At 42.7% G+C, this 22,771-nt stretch overlaps 1 protein-coding gene across 1 annotated transcript in view; it reads right to left on the bottom strand.

The window, feature by feature from the left end:
- ARMC2 (armadillo repeat containing 2) overlaps window positions 1–7,611 on the bottom strand; it is a 137,803-nt gene extending 130,192 nt beyond the window's left edge. The window contains exons 1-2 of the mRNA XM_030556072.1: window positions 7,472–7,611; window positions 245–490 (exon numbers count right to left, since the gene is read on the bottom strand). Of these exons, the coding sequence (XP_030411932.1) occupies window positions 245–462 (218 nt within the window). The 5' untranslated portion in view covers window positions 463–490; window positions 7,472–7,611. The remainder of the gene's footprint in view (window positions 1–244; window positions 491–7,471) is intronic.
- Window positions 7,612–22,771: the final 15,160 nt, after the last annotated feature.

Below are 22,771 nucleotides of genomic sequence, written 5' to 3'. Positions count from 1 at the left end.
ATAAAACCTTCTCTTACACCATACTCTACATACAAATTTTGTGTTATGACTGCCACAGTTAGTTGAGTCACAGGAACTTCTAAGACACATAGTTTAACAATACCAGTGAGCATCATTAAAAGATGAGAAAAAGTCTATACTACTAATTTCCTCCTAACACAGGAAAAAAGGACCACAAAAATTAACAACAAAATCAAACTGCCTGCTGCTAAAATATAATTTAAAAAAATCTTAGTCTCTGTACCTAAAAGTGGAAGGTGGTCTATTTTCTAGTGTTCGTGAAGATGCAGATCCAAAAAGTTTCCTTTGGTCCTCTCTAGGTGTAAATGGCCTCTGAGTCCTTAAAGTCCTTAGTGCATTTCGTGCTTCATTTATTATCTCAGCACTGGTCTTCTGCTTAGGTGCTGAAAGTCTATAAAATGGTTCTGGCTTTTCTACATTTTTATTCTTTGAAGAATGCATTCTTCTACAAAATACTTTACAGGAAGCACTGTGTATAGGAGGAACAAAATACAACACTACTTGCAAGTGATTAATAATTAAGACATTAATAAATAATTCAGTTATCCACATGCAGTTAATATAGGATTTAAAAAGAACAAACTCTGAGACCAGGGTGAGGGTGGGGAAAATATTCTCAGATACCTCTAGAAATCTACTTTTGCCATTGGAGGTCAAATAATATTGTTCTTTCCTCTTCATTTTTCAATCCTATGGAAAATAGTGAAAATGTATATAGTGCGTCCAGCTCAGAATGTCTTTGATAGGAGGAGAGAGAGTTTAAAAACAAAACCCCACACAAAAACCAAATAAAACCACCACACTTAGAGGCTGCAATGCTTTCAGAGTCACACAATAGTTTCCAGACACCTGAGAAAAACTTCAAACAACACTATTTCAACACCTATCCACCACAGTGATGTTACCACAGCAGGAACTAGACAAAGAGCACGTAAAGAGAAGACTTGCTTGATCATATACTTAACTCATATTGCTTGTTTTCTATCAGTCTGATCAAGTTCTCTATTGTAACAAGCTAGAAGAGGTGTTCACCTGAAAACGTCAACTGTAACCAAAGCCAAGGAAAAGCAGCAAAAAATTAACTTTTGTAAAAACAAACATTACACAATGAATTATGAACTAAGAGTACCAGTCAGAAAATGATCCCACATGTGTACCCTTACAGAGCCACTGAACGACAACAGGCTTGCTTCCAAAAATCGCCAAGTCTAAAGAGTTAGTCAATATCCCAGTTCAGATCTTTGTAGACATCATTTTTCAGCAGGTTTATCATCCTCATTAAAGTCAGAATTCTGCATGAGGCTGAAGTTGGTTCGTTATTTGTGGTACCAGTGCCTTACTCACGGTTCCCAGTTTTCAAAGTAGCAGCCGTGTTAGTCTGTATCCGCAAAACGAAGAGGAGTACTTGTGGCACCTTAGAAACTAACAAATTTATTTGAGCATAAGCTTTCGTGGGCTACAGCCCACTTCATCAGATGCATGAAGGCCAAAATTATTTTAAAATATATTAATGTAAGATTTTTTTTTAAGACATGTCATTAAATTTATGTGATTTAATGTGATAAAAATTTAAATTACTAATTATTTATTTATTAATTAAATAAGAAGCAGAGTTATGACTGTCTGTACATGATGAAATAATGCTTGGAACAACCCAACTGACATGTCTTTGTGACCAACCAGACTGTTCTGAAGGACCTGGGGCAAGTCACTCCCTGAGCCGAATCTTTGTTCCTAAACAATGTATTGCAACATAATACCACCATCCCACATTGTGCGTAGGGCTTGAAAAGGAGCTGGGTTTTGAATGGCTGTCTGAGACAAAATGCATATTGAGTCACTCTAAGTTACACATCCCCATGATGGTTTTACATTATGAAGAGATGAGGATATGTCACTCTCTGCACTGAACCTTTATTTCTGGTTTGACAAATATATTACTCCTAGTTTTATTGTTTGTCTGCATTTTTAGTTAACATGCAATACACACACATAAAAATTTTTAAAAAGCAATACTCAATCAACTTGCAAATCCAACTGTAATGTTTTCACAGATATGTTAGCTACAGATGAAGTCTACAGGAATTTTGCTTTGTTAGATGAATTAAGAACAGGAAAAATGGCTAAATTTATTGAAGTCTGTTTATGTTAGATATACAGACATTTGTATTTAAATTGTGTGTTTTGCTCTTTACACAACAAAAACAAAATGAGAACAGTGGTTGGGCACAGTTGGGTCCCAAATAAACATGTTTATTAACTATATACAAACATACAAAGTCTAGCTTAAGGCACACTGCTGCTCTGAGTGGTTTCTAATGGCTTCTAAAATATAGATAACAGTGACCATCACTAGAATGCCCACAAACTACTTAAAAGAAATACTAACCTATTCCTCTATACTAAAATTAGTTGAACCAGCTGGTGTCTTTGCTGCTGCAACACTAATGAGGCTTGGTACACTTTAATGGAATTTAGAGAACTTTATCGCCACTGCCTTTTCCTTTTAATTCCAAAATTCAACCACAGAAATGCCAGCCATAAGTCTGACCAAGTCTGGGGAAACATACAAAATGATTCCCAGAGTTAGGCATTACCTCCAACAACTTTGCTTTAATGAACTCCATGGTTCATGCAAATGATTTTGATTGTTTCAAATATTGATTAGTTCAGTAGAAGTAATATTTTAAAAATTTGTGCTATATTCAAGTTACATGAAAAAGTGTTACAGAGAGGGCATGAAGAATTTTTCTGGGGAAGAGGCATTTCAGGTTTCAGTAATGCCAGTTATATATTTTCCCCCATTAATGAGAATTTCTAATTGCTCTTACTTGCTACCCAGACTTCAAGCATAAGTATACAAGCAACAGAAAAGTGTTTTTACTTCACATTTGTCACATCAGTTAAAATTTGTTCATAACATCTTGAGTGTGAGTTTTATATCACATTTGCCTCTTTAGCACCCTCCTTTGTGTTAATGCCATCCTACCCATAATAGCTAGTCTCCAACTGAGAAGGTTAGCCCTCTGTGTCTGAGATGCAGGCCCCTCTCCCACTGCAATGGGGCCCAATGTTACACAAAACCAAAACCTTCAGCCTCACACCAGTCATGCAGCCAAAAGATCACCTCCAGTGTTTTCTGCCTTCTCATTCAATGGACTGGTAAAATCTTCAAAAAGATCAACTGGGCTTTCCTTTTCTTCCATTTCCTTCCAATATGCCTGAGATTTTTCATAATCTGTGTAGTTGCACGTGGCACTCTCTCATTAGTTCCAATGAGTATTATCAGTGGAGACTTGCCAGATGACTTCAGAATCCTGTTTAATCCTGCAGTTACATCTTGTATCTTCTTTCCAAGACAGTACACCGTCCTATTGTCCCAAGAGAAGTTCTTCAACCATTCTTATGATTCATCTCTCTTGGTTGCTGCTTATTTCATACAACAAGAACACCCATCAGATGTGTACCCGGTAGTTTTCTGTTCCATTCCTCCAGAGACAGTTTCCTTTGTAGTTGGCTTGCTGAGTTTGATAATCCTAGTGGAGCTGAATGCCTCCCTGTTCTTATTTCCTTCTTGGTCACAAATCACCTGCTCATTCCTTTCATTTCTACTCTCTTTAATTCCCTTAACACTGATCCTTCCCCATGAGGCATCTGTGACAATGATTTCCAAAATTCTGTTGTCCAAGAAGTCTTCATTTTCTCAGGTGCCACAGTGTTGCAATTTATGCTTTCAGACCACTTATCTTCTCCTCCCACTGTGGCCATCAGCTTGCATTTCATGCACCAGAAATCTACTCTGAGTTCTAGCAGAAAGTACAACATGGCACATCCAAGGAAGATCACAGGCTCATCCATATCTGCAATCTGGAGCAGAGTCATACCTAAAACAAGAATCACGCTTCCTCTCTAAACTGCCACTGAAACTCATCCTGTTTGCCATTTCAGTTCATCTGACAACTAATCTATACACTAAGCCTCAGTACTCAGCTCCCTCCCTTACAAACACGGAGGGAATAACCACCTCAGAAACATCAAATACACGTTTCATTCAAAGACATAAGGGTCTCAGTGACAAGGCCCACACTGAAACACAAACAGACCTGCCTCACCTGGGCAGTTCTGGAGCCCATAACTCAGTCACATCACCCTCACAGAGAACAAAGACAATAGATGGAATAAACACAACACTCACCAAATCTCTGGACCTGCAAGCATAGGTTCCACAACTTTCACCCTCTGAAACATCTGTCTGCTGCTCCTTTTACCCTGCTAAAGGGAGTGGATGTGTTTGGAGGTGGGTGGAGGAGGGCTGGTGAAATGGGCAATGTTTTCCATACAGATACTGGGCTTGTCTATACTTATAGTTAAATCACCACTGCTGTGATCAATGCAGTGGTACTGATTTAGCGGGTCTGGTGAAGACAAGGTAAGTCGATGGCAGAGCACTCTCCCATCAACATCTGTAGTCCATCTCCTTAAGAGGCTGAAGGTAAGTCAGCGGGAGAGTATCTCCCATTGACACAGTGTGGCGTAGATACTGCTGTAAGTCGACCTAAGTTACATCGACTTCAGTTACTTAACTGAAGTAGCGTAACTTACATCAATTTACAGCTTTGGTGTAGACCAGTCCAAAGTTTCAAGTAAAGGCGTTTCATGTTTCAACTACTTCAGAACAGATTAACAGTTGAAGAGACATGTCACTTGGGGTGACCTGAGATTTATTTTGTCACGCAGAGCTAGTCAAAATCCAGTTCTTCATGCAGTCACCATTTACAGTACAGAAGTGAAGTGGGAGCTTCATGTGCCACCATGTTTCACAGGAACAAAGCTTCAGGTCAGGGAGTTACTTGTTTCATCTCTTTCAGAACAGTCGGATGGCCACATGGACCTATCATTTGGCGTGACAAGAGACTTATTTTGTCACATACAGCCAGTTAAAACCCAGCTCCTTATTTAAATTCATAATTAAGTAATTATACAGTATTATAGCTATGTTGGTCCCAGGATATTAGAGAGATAAGGAGAGTAAGATAATATCTTTTATTGGACCAATGTCTGTCTCTCTCACCAACAGAAGTTGATCCAATAAAAGATATTGCCTCACCCACCCTGTCTCAATTACATAATTAGTCATTTAAATTTGTCACATTCAATCAAATTAATTTGATAACATTTCTAAAAATTTAATCCTACATTGATATATTTTTAAATAATTTTGACCTTTGAAGAAGGAACTGGGAACCATGAATAAGGAGCTGGTACCATGAATAAGCAGCCAACGTCAGCCTCATGAATTTGTTCTTTGCTCCATGAGTGGTTCTCAACCTATTTACCGTTTTGGGCCACATCCAATACTACCTGTATGGGCCTGAGGATGTCTTGTGGGCCACAAATCTGAGCAGATTGGGCTGCAGCCACAGGTTGAGAACCACTGAACTGTTTCACTAACATATCCAAGAAAAAGTATGTCTTGCCCAGTATCTGATTAAGCATTTCACAAGATGCAAGCTGGTAGCGTCTATCCCTTTATATCTATTTATGAGTAAAAGTGAACAGCAGAAGAGACTGGCAGATCAGGGCTTGCTCTTTCTAAGCCCTGAAGCAAAACCTCATTTTTCCCACATCACTGCTCTCATATCGCTTATTTCCTCCTGCTTCCTATGTTTTCATGCTTCTTTCCCAACTGCTCCTTTTGTATCTCCTTCCAAGTAGAGATTGTCTCCAAAATAATCTGTACCAAAACTGCCTGAGTTTACAGTCTGGTTAAAAAGAAAACTATTAGTTGTCCATTGCTAAGATGTCATTTTAAAACACTACCTCCAGCACAACCTAGGCCCATATTAACAGCATTAAAATAAACTTTTTTGTGTGTCATTTTGTTAATACGGATGGTAGGGCTTTTTTTTTTTTCCCAATTTCATGCAATAAAAATAGAATGAACATCAACAAAAGGAGCTGATCCTACAGTCCTTAATTAATACAACACAACTCCTACCAAAATCAATGGAAATTTTGACCAAGACTAAGCCCCAATATACCCAGCACCTATGGAGTAAGAGCCACAAAATAAGAGGGTTGGATTTTTTCAGATTGCTTTTAAACACAAAAGGCTCCTCTATCTAATCACTTCTAAAAAACACCCATATGCCAGGGCTGCCCGGGGGGGGCAAGAGGGGCAATTTGCCCCAGGCCCCGGGCTCCGTAGGGGCCCCCATGAGAGTTTTTCAGGCCCCTGGAGCAGGGTCCTTCACTCGCTCGGGGGCCCCAGAAAACTCTTGCGGGGCTGGGCCCCAGAGCTTCTTCTGCTCCCGGTCTTCGCTGGCGGGGGAGTCCTTCCGCTCCGGGGCGGAAGGACCCCCCGCCATCGCATTACCACCGAAGTGGGACCTGCCGCCGAAGTGCAACCCGGTCTTCGGCGGTAATTCGGCGGCGGGGGGCCCTTCCGTTCAGGGACCCGCCGCCAAAGTGCCCCGAAGACCTGCGGCGGGGGGCCCCCACCACCAAATTACCGCCGAAGAGCGGGCTGCGCTTCGGTGGCTGGTCCCGCTTCAGCGCTAATCCGCCGGTGGGGGGCCCCCACCGTGGGTCTTCGGGGCCCTTCAGCAGCGGGTCCCAGAACGGAAGGGCCCCCCGCCGCCAAACAGGGCCGGCTCTAGACATTTCGCTGCGCGGGGGGCGCTCTGCCGCTCGCCGGTCCCATGGCTCCAGTGGACCTCCAGCAAGCATGGCTGCAGAGGGTCCACTGGTCCCGCGGCTCCAGTGGACCTCCCGCAGGCGTGCCTGCCGATGCTCCACCGGAGCCACGGGACCAGTGGACCCTCCACAGGCACGCCTGCGGGAGGTCCACCGGAGCCGCCTGCAGCCGATGGCCCCAGGCCCCCGGAATCCTCTGGACGGCCCTGCCATATGCTACAAGTACTCCTCGTTCTTTTTGCTGATACAGACTAACAGGGCTACCACTCTGAAACCTGCCACTATAGGCCACAGTCAGCTTACGCTCCCTGATCTTGTCTTCACACTGTAAAGTAGTCAGCACAGAACTTTATTACATGTTTGCCCTTCTAGACCAAATCCTACCTGCCCTTCCTCTCGTATACGAGTAAACTTCGTTTGGATGGGCCATTTCCCTTTTGCCTGCACGCCTTTGTGTCCTTCCTTCCTTCCTTCCCTGCTCCTATCACAGCAAAGCTAGGGGGGAGCAGATTTTGCACCTGGCTATATCAATACACACCACATAACTGGGGAAGTATAATAAACACCATGGATGACCTCCAGGTGGGAAAAGGCTTTCTGCTCATTTCACGGCGCGGGGGGGCGGCGGCGCGGGGCGCCTCCAGCGGCCCTGACGCCGGGATGAGCGGGGAAACGGGCAGCCCGTTTCCATGGCAACCGTACACAGAGCGGCCCTGTCCCGGGTACCCGTCCCTTTCGGGCCGTGAGGAGGCACCTTATAGGCGGCTCTGCGCGAAGCGGGTCCTCTCCGCGGCCGGTCCCCACTCCTGCCGCCGCTGACTGCCACGCGGCGCTTCCTCCCCCGGCCCCCGGCTGTGTTGAAGGGCAGGCGGCTCCAAACAAGCCGGCAGGCCGGACTCGCATCGCCAGTGAGCATGCGCAGATATTAGCAAGCGCAGGCGCAGAGCTGCCCTCTCCCAGGCGGTCTTCTGAAGAGAACGGGGCGGAGCCAAGGAGGGGGCGGAGGTCGTGGTGGGTGGGGCTCGTGCTGTGGGACTGGATTTGGGAAGGTGGTAGGAGGCTAGTGGTGTGTCTTGCTGTTCACCTCCCAGTCACAGGCTCCACGTGTTGCAGGGGGGCCAGGAAGCAGTGAGGGGGAGGAGCAGGCACTGAGGGGCTGTACAGTAAACTTTCTTCCTGCCCCCAAGATTGGGGTGGAAGGAAATTTACCCTCCCCAAGAGCTCCAAGCAGACACTTTTTGGGCCTACCTATCAACCCACCATGGCCCTAATATGGAATGTGCTATGTGACGAAGGCCCAAAATGAGGGTCACAAAATGTATTTGTGAAGGAAACTTGGTGTTTGTTCCTTTAGGATAAACATGCCAGTAACCTCTGTTTCATAATTTCAGATCATTTTCAACAATGAAAGTGAAAGGGACTAGTCCCCAGGGACCTTTGTGTCAAACAGTGGTAACTTTGGGACTAAGCCGAGTAATGGGTATGGAAATGAGATGCAGACAGGCAAGAGTCCAGCACAAAACCAGTTTACTCTGTCATCCTGGTCAACGGCAATGTCAGGCTTTTGAATCACGGATTATTGCCATCAAAAATTGGAAATGATGTATCTTCTGGCCCTCTTAGTCTTTTGTATGGGATATAGTTTTAGGTGTTTCCATGTCATTCACTCATACCAGGTCCAGTCTATGCAAATCCCTCTCAGGAATCTGGGGAGAGAGATTTTATATAAATACATGTACACACACACCTTGGTCTCAGCAACATAGGAATTACAACCCTGACCATACTTATCAGATCCTGTGCACACTCCCTCTCACATGGTTGATCACTGCTGATGAAAATCCATCTCATGATTATTAGAATCATTTTGCCAGAGGCAATTAGAACCAGTTCAGTGACTCCCAGTTATACTTAACCTGTCACCCAGGTGGGTAATTTGATGGTTTGCAGTATTAAAAACCATAGATGCTGGAACTTGGAATGCAGAGGATGCTGCATCAGCCCCAGGCTTGAATTGGTTTCCATTATATGCAGGGTTTACCGTTTGGTTCAATGACTCTCAGCACCCCACCGTAAAAAATGTTCCAGCACCGCTGTTAAAAACTTCCCAGATATCTAACAAAGAGAGGCCTGTGTTATCTGTTGTAGTATTGCCCCAAAACAATGGGTAAGGAACTGACCTATAATTCACATACACAATATAATGACTAAGATTTTCTTTGACAAGGGATTCATCTTCACTTTCTTTAACAAAGAAATGTGAACACAACTAGAGCCCTGCAAAGCTGTGGATATCTGCTTTATATGGATTTCCACGGACCATGTTTGTGGATCATGGATGGATGTGGATCCAAATTTTATATCTAGAGCCCTGTAAATCTGCTGTTATCCGCGAACCATGTTTGTGGATCATGGATTGGATGCTGCATCTCTCTTCTCCCTGGGGTATATCTTGGCTGACCAGTTTCCTGCCTTCACTGTGTTATTCCAGAAAAAGTATGCCTAAGCAGGCCTGCTTGCCCTCTTTTCAGGTATTATTAACAGTGTAATTGCCCACAGTTATAAGTTACACACAGCTCTTTCTTAGCCAAGCACATTTTATTCTTAAGGTAGAAGCATTACAGAGAAAAGGTATTAAAAACAATAAAAGAACCTACACACATACTAATAAATTTAACAAAGATCATCCCAACTGCAACATGGGCTCTGGAAGAAGTACAGTAACCCCTACTCAGCAGTTTTCCTGTGGTTTCAAAATTCATTACACCCTTTGCTCTGCAGACACGTAGTTCCCTGCTTATGGTGAAGCTTCAAAGGCTGACTCCATAGGCAGTAGTTTGCAATCCCTTCCTCCCCACTACTTTCTAAGAGTTCTACTTCACATGTATTCTCTCAAAAGCTCAGGTGTGTCTGCTACATTGTTCAACATAGTCTTTTGAAGTTCACAATACTTCTGAATTTCACAATCTCACAATAGTACATAAACATTTGTATTTTAATAAAATGGGTATCCTAAAATATTTAAATTTAATTTGATAAGGTTTGTCCAGGAGAATTCTGCACACACACACACAAAATCCGTGCCCTATGTTTTAAAATTCTACATATTTTATTTGATAAAATAACATAATATAATCACACCAGTTTCAAAATAACTGTCAACAATTATGTCTGTAACAATACAGACAACAAAACAGATTCAGGAAATTTTTTTTGACAAATAGATTCCTTACTAGGCATATTAACCGGAACCCCTCTCCCGCCCCCCCGGCAGTGAAAATGCTTGGGGGAGTCAGGGGTAATTGAGGAGCTGAGGAAGAAGGAATTAATTGCTGGCAAGGATCACGGGAGTGAACCTGGAGGGTTGTTGGGTGTGGATGGGAGAAGTATAGAACGGGGAGAGAAGAACAGTGTGTATATGAAAAGGAGTATAGAAGGAGCCATGTTCAAAAGTTAGTTTTTATTCAGCTTCTTGTCTTTGTCAATTACAGACATTCCCTTTGTAATTTCTCTCTGCTATGTCTCAGCCATTCTAACTTTCTCACTTAAATCTCTTACTTCTTCTTGCATTTACTTTTAATTGAAAGAACTGTCCTCACCTCTCTAAAATGTGTGTATTTTTAAATTAAATCTGTAGGTCTGGAGCCATGCCACTTTAGGATGAGAGTAGCAACCCCATAAACTGGTTAGGACTTGGGAAGGTCAGTACTTGGATTACCAAGGAAAAAAAAACAAGGTTCTGCAAGGAAGTGTTATGAGTAATTTCTCCTGAGTCAGTACTGAACCAATGTCCCAACACTGTGCTGAGGTGTATCATGCTCATGGAAGCGCCATCTTTTTTTAGGCTTAGAACTTAGGTCCTAAACATTTTTGATCAGTGATCTCTTGGGATTCTAACACCATGCCATTCAGACTTGCTATGATCAGACTTAGGCGACACACTGCTAAAAACACTAGTTGCCACAGGAGCTTTGCCTAGACAAGGGTTCCTGCTATTGCAACCTATAACAACTACCTCTAATGGAGCTGCAGCAGTGTTGGCAATGAGGGAAAACTTTTGCTGAAAAACCTAGTGTACAGAAAGTTTTTCAGTTCTATGGTAGTCTATATAGTCTTGCTGCATGTGCTATTAAATTAGTGCCCTGTTTCACCTCAGTAGAGGCTGCATTACAAAGGAAGATGAAGTAATTAATGACAACAGATTCTTGCAAGCTTTTTTGGAGAAGCTCTAATACTTCAGAAGCATGCCAAAGAAGAAGAATGTCCAAGCTATGTTCTTTGAGACCTTTCCTGCACCTTGAGAAAAGGAAAATAGAAGGCAGAAGATTCTGCAAGTGAATTGCTAGGTAGGTAAGAGGTGTAGACTTTGGTTTTGTGAAACATTTGTCCAACCTCTATGGGGAGAGAGGCTATATAGGTGGCCTCCACCTCAGTAGAAGGGAGACCAATCTCCTTGGGAACAGGCTGTCTACAGTAGTCAGGAGGGGGTTAAACTAATAGCAAAAGGGGAGGGTAAAAGAGGGACAATATGAATACTCAGCACAAAAGTGAGATGTTGAGAACAAAATTAATCCAGGAACCAAAGGACCTAAAGAGGAGAAATTCTTTAATTGCCTCTACACCAAATCTAAGAGCCTGGGTAACAAACAAGAAGAATTGGTATTGCTTACTGATAAACATAAATTCAATCTAGTTGCTATTACTGAAACCCAATGGAATGATTCACACAACTGGAATGTTAAAATCAACAGTTATAACCTATTAAGGCAGGATCAAGTGGAAAAAAGGGAAGGGGGAGTGGCACTCTATGTTAAAAATGGCATTACCCATTTCTGAGTCACTGATAACTGAGAAGATATTGATCTTGAATGTTGGGGATCAATGTCCAATGGATAAAGCACAAGACAGAGCACTAGTTGATGTCTGCTACAAACCACCTAATCACACTAGGAAGAGGATGACCACTTCCTTATTCACCTATCTACAGGAAAAAAAGATGTGAGATCATGAGGAACTACAATTCAAGTGACATGTACTGGAGGTCTCATACTGCCAGTACTAAAACATCCTTGGAATTTCTAAACATGATCAGTGACAGTTGTCTAATTCAAGAAGTGTGCAACCAACATGGGGGTTGGGAAGAGAATTATATATTAGACCTTGTCATAGCATATAAAGAAGAACTGATTACAAACCTGAAAAATAATGGTAGCTTAGGTACAAATGATCATAGAAATGTAGGACCGGAAGGGACCTTAATAGGTCATCTAGTCCAGTCCCCTGTGTTGAGGCAGAACTAAGTATTACCTAGACCAGAAGTTCCCAAACTTGATTCACGGTTTGTTCAGGGTAAGCCCCTGGCAGGCTGCAACACACTTTGTTTACCTGAGCATCCGCAGGCAGGGCTGCTAGCAGCTCCCAGTGGCTGTGGTTCACGTTTCCTGGCCAATGAGAGCTGCGGAAAGCGGCATGGGCTGGGCCACTGCTTCAAGCCGCGAACCAAGTTTGGGAACCCTTCACCTAGACCAGTGTTTCTCAGTGGCTGGCAACCTGACAGAGTTTAGGAAGGCAGCAAGTCAGTCCCTGGTATCAAAAAAGTTGAGAAACACTGATCTAGACCATCCCTTAGGTATTTGTCTAAGCCAGGGGTCGGCAACCTATGGCACGCGTGCTGAAGGCAGCACGCAAGCTGATTTTCAGCAGCACTCACACAACCTGGGTCCTGGCCACCGGGCCAAGGGGCTCTGCATTTTTATTTAATTTTAAATGAAGCTCCTTAAACACTTTAAAAATCTTATTTACTTTACATACAACAATAGTTTAGTTATATATTATAAACTTATAGAAAGAGACCTTCTAAAAACGTTACAATGTATTACTGGCAAGCGAAACCTTACATTAGAGTGAATAAATGAAGACTTGGCACACCGCTTCTGAAAGGTTGCCAACCCCTGGTCTAACCTGTTCTTAAAACCTCCAATGACAGAGATTCCACAAGCTCCCTAAGTAATTTGTTCCAGTGCTTAACTGTCCTTACAGTTAGGAAGTTTTTCCTAATGTCTAACCTTAATCTCCCTTGCTGCAATATAAACCCATTACTTCTTTGCCTAGCCTCAGTGATTAGGGAGAACAATTTATCACCCTCTCTTTATAACAACCTTTTGCATACTTGAAGAGCTATTATCATGCTCTCCCTCAGTCTTCTCTTCTCCAGATTAAACAAATCCATTTTTTTCAGTCTTTCCTCATAGGTCAAGTTTTCTTGATCTTTAATCATTTTTGTTGCTCTCTTCTGGGCTTTCTCTGGTTTTGTCCTACCCAATTTACATTGATGTTCACTATGTTAGTCATCCAATCACTGCTTACTTGTTTGGTGAAAACGGAAACAAAAATGGCATTTAAAACTTTGGCAATTGCTGCTTTTCTCTTATTGTCTTTCCCTCCTCATTGAATAATGGGCCTACCATGTCCTTGGTCTTCCTCTTACTTCTCATGTATTTGTATCATGTATCATGACTTGATTACATATATAATGTCTGAACAGACTAAAGTCCAGACTAATAATATATACTTGGTGTTTTAACAGGGCCAATTTCACAAAGCTAAAAACAATTATTAGCCAAATCAACTGGGAGGAAGAATTTAATCAAAGAAATGTGAACGCAGGGCCACCCGGGGGGCAGAGGGACAGGGGGAGGCAATTTGCCCCAGGCCCCAGGCCCCGCAGGGGCCTCCATGAGAATGGCTGAAGCTCGCCCCCGCCATCCCCCCAGTGCCTCAGCGCGTCCTGGACAGCACTGCAGCCGCATGGCTCCAAGGAGGCCTGAGCTCCACCTCGCACAGAGCTGCATGGTAAGGGGCAGAATGCAAACTCCGGGCTGAGCGGCTCCTCCTCTTACCACACGGCTCTGAGTGGGGAGCAGTTCAGCACCGCCCCCCCAAAAGCCACGCGGTTGCAGCTCTGTTCAGGGATGCTTCTCGACGCGCGCGCTGAGGCGCCGGGAGGCGGGGGTAAGCGGCCAGGGCCGGGGGGGTTAGATAAGGGGCAGGGAGTCCCGGGGACAGTCAGGGGACAGGGAGGGGGGGCTGGATGGGGCAGAGGTTCGGGGGGGGCGGTCAGGGGACAGGAAAGGGGGGGGCTGGATTTGGGGTGGTCAGGAGACAAGGAGCAGGATGGGTCAGGAATTCTAAAAAATTCTCATTTCATTTGCCATGTTTCACAGGGGTTTTATTTGTTTGTTTGTTTTTGTTTTTGTTTTTCTGCTTGGTGAAACAAGAACTAAAAAAGCCTCCAACGTTTTCAATGTGTTGTTACCCCTCTACCCTGCCTCCTTTTTCTTCCTCTTTACCTTTTTCTCTCCCCGCCCCGAGAGGGAAAAGGAGGCAAGGAAAAGGAAAGCCCAAGAGAGAAAAAGCTCAATGATAACCATTTTTAAAGACTTTAATTTAAGTGGAAAACAAAAGTTGAATGAAACATTTTTCTACACATTTTTTTCTTAAACGTTGTTTTGATTGAACAAAAAAATCACCCAACTTGTAACTGCACAGGCTTGTGTATGCTCCTTATGCCTAGCCTGAATGGCCCACTGGCCTGAGTTCAGTCTCATAGGGGGCACCTGCTAAATATGGCTGGCTTACCTTAACTCTCAGCTTCTCACCCAGCTTCTGTCCCAGTACCTAGATATCTGGCTGAAACTGTTACTTTTGCTGGATGGCATGAGCACATTCCTCCTCCTGACCTATAATTGAGTAACTCCTTGGGCAAAGACGAAAAATAGTGTATTTCTGCTCTTCAGATTAACCACAAGATATTTCTACATTATTTTAACCAAGTATGTGCTTGGCCTGCCTTCTATGGCTCAGTCATGTGCAGGTAGGTGAAATAGTGGGTGAAAAACTGGTTGAAAGACAGTAATCAAGGAATGGTTATCAATGATACACTTTCAAACTGGGGAAATAAGGCTAGCAGATCCCACAGGGGTCCAGTACTATTCAATATTTTCATAAATCAATTGGATAATGGAGTCGAAAGTTCATTTATGCAATTTGCAGATGACAGTAGGCTGGGAGGGGTTGAAAGCACTTTGGAGGACAGGATTAGAATTTGAAATGCTCTTGATAAATTGGAGGATTGGTCTGAAAACAGCAGATGAAATTCAATAAAAACAAGTGCAAAGTACTACACTTAGGAATGAAAAATCAATGCATAACTACAAAATGGGGAATAACTAGCTAGGCAATAGTACTGCTGGAAAGGATCTGGGGATTATAGTGAATCACAAAGTGAATGTGTCAACAATATGATGCAGCTGCAAAAGGGACTAATATCATACTAGGTTGTTATGACATGTGTTGCAACCTTGTGCAGTATCTCTGGGGATATATACTGTATTAAGCTTATGAATCGTTTATATATTACAGTGGGCCAGGGACTGTATGCAACTTGGGGCAGTGGAGGAGACTGAGGGGGAATGATACCACAGCTCCTCCAGGAACTAAAAGCACTGGATGGTGATTTAAGGTGAATCACTCAGGTTGTAAAGACCTCCAGAGAGGTACCATGCCTGGCGACGCTTGCATAAACCAGTTCAAACTAGGTTTTTCCAGAGACCAACTGACTAAGAAAGGATGTTTGGCATAAAGAGTCCACATTTAAACTGACTCAGGACCTTCTTTTGATTCAGCAAGCAGACAAGTCCTTCTGACCAAAGACACAACCCTTCCAGAAGGGCTAGAAGAACTTTGGCTTACTAGGGCTCCCGTCAGATTGAGCAGTGACATCTGAAAAGCTTTTAGAGTGTGTCATAAACATATCGTTAAGGGTTAATTCCTCTTTTGCCTGTAAAGGGTTACGAAGATCACATAACCTAGCTGACACCTGACCAACAGGACCAATAAGGAGACAAGATACTTTCAAATCTGGGAGGGAGGAGTCTTTGTCTGTCTGTTGTGTGTGCTTTTGCCAGAGAAGATCAAGGAGGCAAGCCATTTAACTTCATTAAAATTCAAAAGTTTTGGGTTTTTTTAAGTAGAATTTTTTTATTGTTTCTTTAAACAAACAAACACAGCAAGCAGCAAATATTTGGCCACACACTTCTGAAACCCCAAATCATGTTCAGGTTTTGGCAGACTTATTTCAGCTTTTCAGTTTAAAAAACTACAACAAATTTTGAAAGAAATCAGCCATTGTCCATGATTTTTTCTGCTTTTTAAAAAACCCTAGTTTTCGATCCAAAAAAAATTTGACAGAAAATATTTGTCCAACCTTTTTAATGAGCTTTAGTGCCATTTAGCACTAGCTGATGCTGAGAACCAGTGATATCTTGTAAAGGTGACTTGAAAAGACATTTTCTCAAAATTGGGTTTGTGCTGAGATGCAGAAGGTTTTTAAATGTTTATTTTTCCCAGGGCCACCTGGGGAGGCAAGCGGGGCACTTTTCTCTGGGCCCCACAGGGCCCCACGAGAATACAGTATTCTATAGTATTGCAACTTTTTTTTATGGAAGGGGTCCCCAAAATTGCTTTGCCCCAGGCCCCCTGAATCCTCTGGGCAGCCCTGTGTGAATGATAATTGAGGATAATTTAAGAACACCTTATTGGGCCTAGTCTACACTGCTACTTTACAGCACTGAAAATTTCTCACTCGGATGTGAAAAAACACACCGTGCTCCCAGCGCTGGTAGATACTTCCCTCATGGCGGGGGGGGTTTACAGCGCTGGGAGAGCTCTCTCCAGTGCTGGTGCTGCAACTACAAAGCCATGTTAAAAAGCTGCCACAGCAGTGCTTTAATGTTGCTAATGAAGACATACCCAGAGATGCCTAAAAAGCCACAATTGAGGAAAAAGGCTATGCTGGTTAAAAAAAAAAATGAACTGGTTTAGAGGGGAAGTGAAGACATCTGTAAAAATAAATAAATAAACAAATAAATAAATAATGGAAGAGTGGGGAAGCTGATAGTAATGAATATAAATTAGAAGTTAGGAATTGTAGAAAATTAGTAAGTGAAGCAAAGAGAGACAGGAGAAATCTGTGGCCAGCAGAGTTAAGGATAATAAAGAGTTTTAAAACTATATTAGGAACAAATGAATCCTGACAATGGTATTTGTCCATTACAGGTTGGAAATGGGAGAACTACCAATAATAATACAAAAAAGGCAGAAGTGTTCAATAAATATTTCTGTTCTGTATTTGGGGGAAAAAACAGATGATGTAGTCTCATCATAGCATGATGATAACTCCATTCCACTAGTATCTTTAGAGGATGTTAAACAGAAGCTACTAAAAGACATTTTTAATTCAGCACATCCAGATAACTTGCATCCAAAAGTTTTAAAAGAGCTGGCCGAGGAGTTCGCTGGACTGTTAATGTTGGTTCTCAATAAGTCATAGAGCACTAGGGAAGATCCAAAGAGCTGGAAGAAAGCTAAAGGTTCTGTCAGTTTTGAAAAAGGGTAGATAGGATGACCCAGGTAACTATAAGCCTGTCAGCCTGACATCGCTTCCAGGCAAGATAATGGAGTGGCTGATGCAGGACTCAATTAATAAACTAAAGAAGGGTATTGAAATAAATGCAGATCAACATGGTTTTATGGAAAATAGATCCTGTAAAACTAACTTGATTTTTAGTTGATAAAGGTAATAGTGTTGATATATTTCAGAGATATGTTTAGTCTTCTGTAAGGTGTTTGAGTTGGTACCACACAGCATTTTGATTAAAAAACCAAGAATGATATAAAATTAACATGGCAAGTATAAAATGGATTAAAAACTGGCTAACTGATGGGTCTCAAAATGTAACTATAAATGGGGAATTGTCATCATCTGTTTCTAATAGGGTCCCACAGGGATCAGGTCTTGGCCCTATGCTATTTAACATGTTTATCAATTACTTTAAAAAAAATAAAACATTGCTGATAAAGTTTGCAGCTGACACAAAAATTGGTGGAATGATAAATAATGAAGAGGACAGGTCACTGATTCATTAGTAAACTGGGTGCAAGCAAACAATATGTATTTTAATACAGCTAAATTCTTCTTACTTTAATATCTATTTTAATTAAACTAATACAGAGGTGAGCCAGACTGGTTTCCAGCTATCCATTTGTCAGTTAGGACTGGGTCCTTGGCATGAGCTGGCACCTGGTCCGTTAGCATCACACTATTCATCTCACAAATGATACTGAAATCCTTATTAATGTCAATCTTTTTTCTACACAGACCATTCCCTGCAGGAACAAAAGCCTTCCACATTCAGTGTGACTGTGACTTGAAAGCCCGAGAAAAAGGCAGCATATAGGCACTGACTCCATGGGTGGCTTGGGGAAAAGTGCCCAATGGGGGGTGGGGGCTGAGGCAGAGCGGGGGTTGAGCATCCTTGTGGAAAATTAGAACCCGGTGCCTGTGAGGCAGCATAGCATTTTGAGCACTAACAATGGAAGAAAACCATCGTTTTTGTTCCCTTCCCATATTATGGTTTGTTGTGTAACAGCAATAATCTCTGTTGTAGTGTACTCACAATAAATGGCTTTTAAGATTGATTAATAGTCAAAGCAAAGCTGAATCATGTAATCAATCTCAGCAGCTGTTTATTGCTTTGTACATTACAAAGCAGTACAGATTATCCTTTAAAGAGCTGCTAATGCCTCATGGAAAACTTTGAAAAACATTTTATATAGAATTGGTACTGCTGATGTATCATTTTCTGTTTTTTTTCCCTCCCTCCTCTCCATTTTTTAAAAAGGAACTTAACATGTCTCTAACCATCTTTGTTGCCTGTCAAGTCCTTTCCACGCTCATTTATATCTTTCCTAAGTTGCTGAACGCAGCACGTCATATGAAAGCACACAACTGTTTGATATAACGTGCGAGACTCCTCCTCTCCGACTGTGTCCTGGGAAATTTACTTTCAGGGATATGGACACAATGATTTCACTGCTATTCTCCCCCCAAAACTCAGCCACAGGAGAGTAGTTTTTGGGCTTGTCTACATGGGGAAATTTACTAGCATAAATGTAGTGGTATATATAGTGGTATTCCCTCTGTGGACACTCTTATTCTGAAGTCTTCACACTGAGAGTTATACCCATATAATTATAGCAGTATAATTATGCTGCTAAATTTCCTCTTTTAGACATTCCCTTAGTTTCTGGCAAAGACAACAGTATGAATGAACAGAACTGGTGTGTCCCCAGCTGTCCTAGTCAACCCTCCTCCAACTGGCCAAACTCCATGCACTTTTGAAGTTGTGCTCATCTGCTCAGGACCACTGCAGAGAGGAAGTTGGGGCAGTTTACTATTGCAACTGCTCCAAGCTGATTTTCCACCTCTGAAGGATTGCTGACCAGTGGTAAGGGAGGGATGGCCCATGCACCTGAGGCCTGGTCTGCACTACAAAGTTAGGACTACCTAAGTTGCCATTTGCTGACCTATTTGTGCATGTGTCTAAACTCAGATTTGTAGACAGGAGGTATTGGATTTCCTGAGCTGGTGAAGAGAAGACGCTGACCAAGCAGAGCTCTGAACCAGCCATAGAAAAGTGGACATCTGTGAACATCTTGCACGGGTATGACCAAAGAATCTCTTACTGCCATCTGGCAAGGGAGTGAAGAGTGGTTACAGGAAACTGCTGATTCTGGTACACACATTCTGGTTCACCAAAGAATGTTAGGTGAGGTCTCCAGTGAAAGACCATATCACACTGATCATCAATATCACTGTGAAATGTATGTACATTGTACAGATACAACTGTATGTAAGGAGTCACATATATATACACCGAAAATATGTCCTTAAAGTCTGTATCAAGGTATTAGTCAGTAAAGGTGAAAAACAGGTTTTCGGTCAGACAAGAAATGTTTAGCCTTCTATCTATTTACATATAAATTAAGTATTGTATTGTTCACAGTGGTTCCCCTACCACTAGTATGAACAAAATGTAAATAGATTGTAGGGGTAGGTCTACACTACAGAATTACTTAGATATAACTACATCACTCTGGGGTATAAAATATCCACACGTCTGAGCGATGTGGTTATATTGACCTAAGCGCTGGGATAGAAAGCGCTATGATGCCAGGAGACATAGCTACTGCCTCATGCGGAGGTGCATTAACACTACCAGTGGGAAAGCTTTCTCCTCTTCGTGTAGCCCTGTCCTCAGAAAGAACTTCAGAAAGAATACCGGGAAGAGAACCATAGCTGGGGGGAAAGAACCTTTTCTTGCAGGGCATACCAAATGTTTGCCTGAGGATATTTGAGGGGACGCTCAGGCACCCTTCACTGAGGAAGTAAAAGGACAGTACTTTTGCTCTAGGAAAAAGGGTCTCAACTAGGCTTGGCTGAAAACACCAAAAAGAAATTTGGGTGAGAAACTTCTTTAGAGTAGAGAGTAATTTGTTAGTTAAGTTTAATCTCTAGAAAGCATGTTATGATTTTGTTTTACATGTAGCCATTTGTTTTCAATATTCTTACTCACTGTTACCAGAAACTCTACTCTTTGTCAATACATTTATTCTTGTTTTCACTATTAATATATCTAAGTCGTGGTGTTAAACTAAGTGCTGGTCCTGAGTTGAATCTTATAAGCTGATGTATACTGTTCCTTTAAAAATGGCAGGCTGGGTAGTTCTGAGAGTGTAGAGTGGACAAGGGGATGGACATTGCAGAGAACATGTCAAGTATTTGGTTGGTCGTGTGCCAATTCCTACCTGTACAGAGAGAGCAAGGTCTGCAGAGGGCTGGAAGCTTAGTGCTTGTGTTGCCAGGGGCTGTTGGTTTCAGGGAGCTGATACACAACAGGCCCAGACAAGACTACTGCACACTAAGAACAGGTAGTGGTGGAGTGCCTCGCAACCATGGGTACCTCTAGGGAACATCACAATGGGAAATGCAGGCAAAAGGGTACAACAGGAATCAGCAGCAATGCCACAGGAGAGAGAAGGAACTGCACCTGGCATACTATAAGTGCAACGAGCAGTTTGGTGCTGAGCTGCAGACCTGCTGCTTTTACAATGAGCTGCCTGCTGTCCTTGGTAGAGCCTCCACAAGCACCCCAGAGATCACTGTGGACACTTCAGAGGAGCCTGACACAGAGAACTCTACCATGGACAGTGAGGCAGTGGGACATACAAAGGGGGCTCTAGCCATGCCATGAGCCAGAATATAGTCGAGACTCTACCACACTCTAGCCAGTCCTGCCAGATGAGCACAGACAAGCCCAATGAAGGGGACGAGACCTTGGGGTAAGTGTGTGCATGCATTTTTCCTTACAACTTTTAATTTAAAGATGGTACTCATCCCCCAGTTAACAAGTCAGAGGTATCAACTTTTCATTGTTTTACTCAGACAAGAAGAGGTAGCAGTACAACAAATAGATAGAGCCGTTATCTGTATTTCATTCCTCTGTTGGGTTAGGTGCAGCAGGGGGGTGGCGGAGGGGCACACGAAGCAGTTTGTTTATGTACACAGGGTTAGCCCTTGTAGCCTCCTGGGAGATCTTGATGAAACTTTCATGGAGGTTCTGTTCAATCCTCTCCTATTGGCTTCTAGGGATGGCTGCCTTATTTCTCCCTCCGCAGTAGAACACTTTCCCACGCCATTCTAAAATGAGTTTGACTGGCACCATTGCAGTACACAGGCTAGTGGAATACAGGACTGGGTGGCTTCAGGATGCCAGTAGCAACTGTGTTCTCTGTGCCTTTGTGACCCTCAAGAGTGAGTTAACAGCTAAAATCACCACCACCTGTGGAAGATGGTGCCAATATTCAGTGCCATTGCTCTATACTCATTCCGATGAGAGAGGGACCAAAATGTTATTTCATGACGCTGAAATTCTTCTTCATCCTCCCCTCCCCCAGCAATGATACTCATCATGCCTGGGGCTGGAGAGCAGTGCTGTGCAAAGGAGCTGAAAAACTGAACTGTAAAAAAGCATGTCTTATTAAAAGTTATTATGGGGATACAAGGGAGTTTTGAAACTTATCTTTCCCTTTCCATTGTGACTATAAATCCAGTGACACATCTGTCTTTTTATCAGCCGCTGCTTTCACTGCAGTCTTCAGGGGTGCCTCTTCCACATCCACACAACACTTGATTGAGAGGAGGAAGAGAAAGAAGAGGGCCAAGGAGGACATGTTCAGCAAGATCCTGCAGGCCAGTGCTGGATCAGATCATAGAATCATAGAATATCACGAACAAAGGTCCTAGAGGGTGAATATTGCAGATGGCATGGAGAAGGGAAGAGCAGACAGGAGAAAGGACCAGAAATTCCAGCAGGAAAAGGAGAGGGAGATGCACCAGGACATAATAAGGCTTCTCAGGCATTAAACTCAAATCCTGCAGAATGTGGTTGACCTACAGGTCCAAAAATCCCAGATTCTCCACCATTTGCAGTTCTTGAACTCCACTGTAGCAGCTCCCTACACCCCCCACCATTCACCATAGCATCATGGGGAACACATCTTTATCTTTACCACTTTATACTGCAGGACAACAAGGAAAACCACAGCTTCATATACCCTGACTTGTAAGAACCACAATTTTTGTGTGTGTAGTCACAACAGACTACATCTGTCCACTGAAATTAACAGAAAGTTTTGAAATTGGAAAGGCAGCAAGTCTCACTACATTTATTTATGTTTAAAATTTGTATTTACTTGTTTGTGGCTTTTTTTTTTTTGCCATTGTTTGCCTGCACTGTTTTTGCCACACAATAAATTTCTATTTTTGAAAAATAAAATTATCTTTATTAGTTCACACCACCACATATTGCAGAATACATAGCGGTGCTCATAAACATATAGCAAGCAACACAATTCAGAGCTTTGGGAGCCAGCACTACACAATTCCGAACAGCCCCCAAAACGTCAGGGCTAGCTAGAGCATAGTTCACCAAACCATGTTAATGGGCTGAGTGTTAAAATACTCTTTCAAGGCCTCCCTCAGCCACACAACTCTACGCTGAGGTCTTCTGATAGGACTTGTGTCTGACTGGTCAAAGTCAGCAGACAGCATCTCCACCTCCACCCTGGAGGCAGCTTTTCCCTCTTTGACTCA

The sequence above is a fragment of the Gopherus evgoodei genome, chromosome 3, assembly GCF_007399415.2.
Source record: "Gopherus evgoodei ecotype Sinaloan lineage chromosome 3, rGopEvg1_v1.p, whole genome shotgun sequence".
Lineage (NCBI taxonomy): Eukaryota > Metazoa > Chordata > Testudines > Testudinidae > Gopherus > Gopherus evgoodei.
The sequence above is the reverse complement of the archived record's forward strand: the minus strand, read 5'-3'. Positions and strand labels throughout refer to the sequence as shown.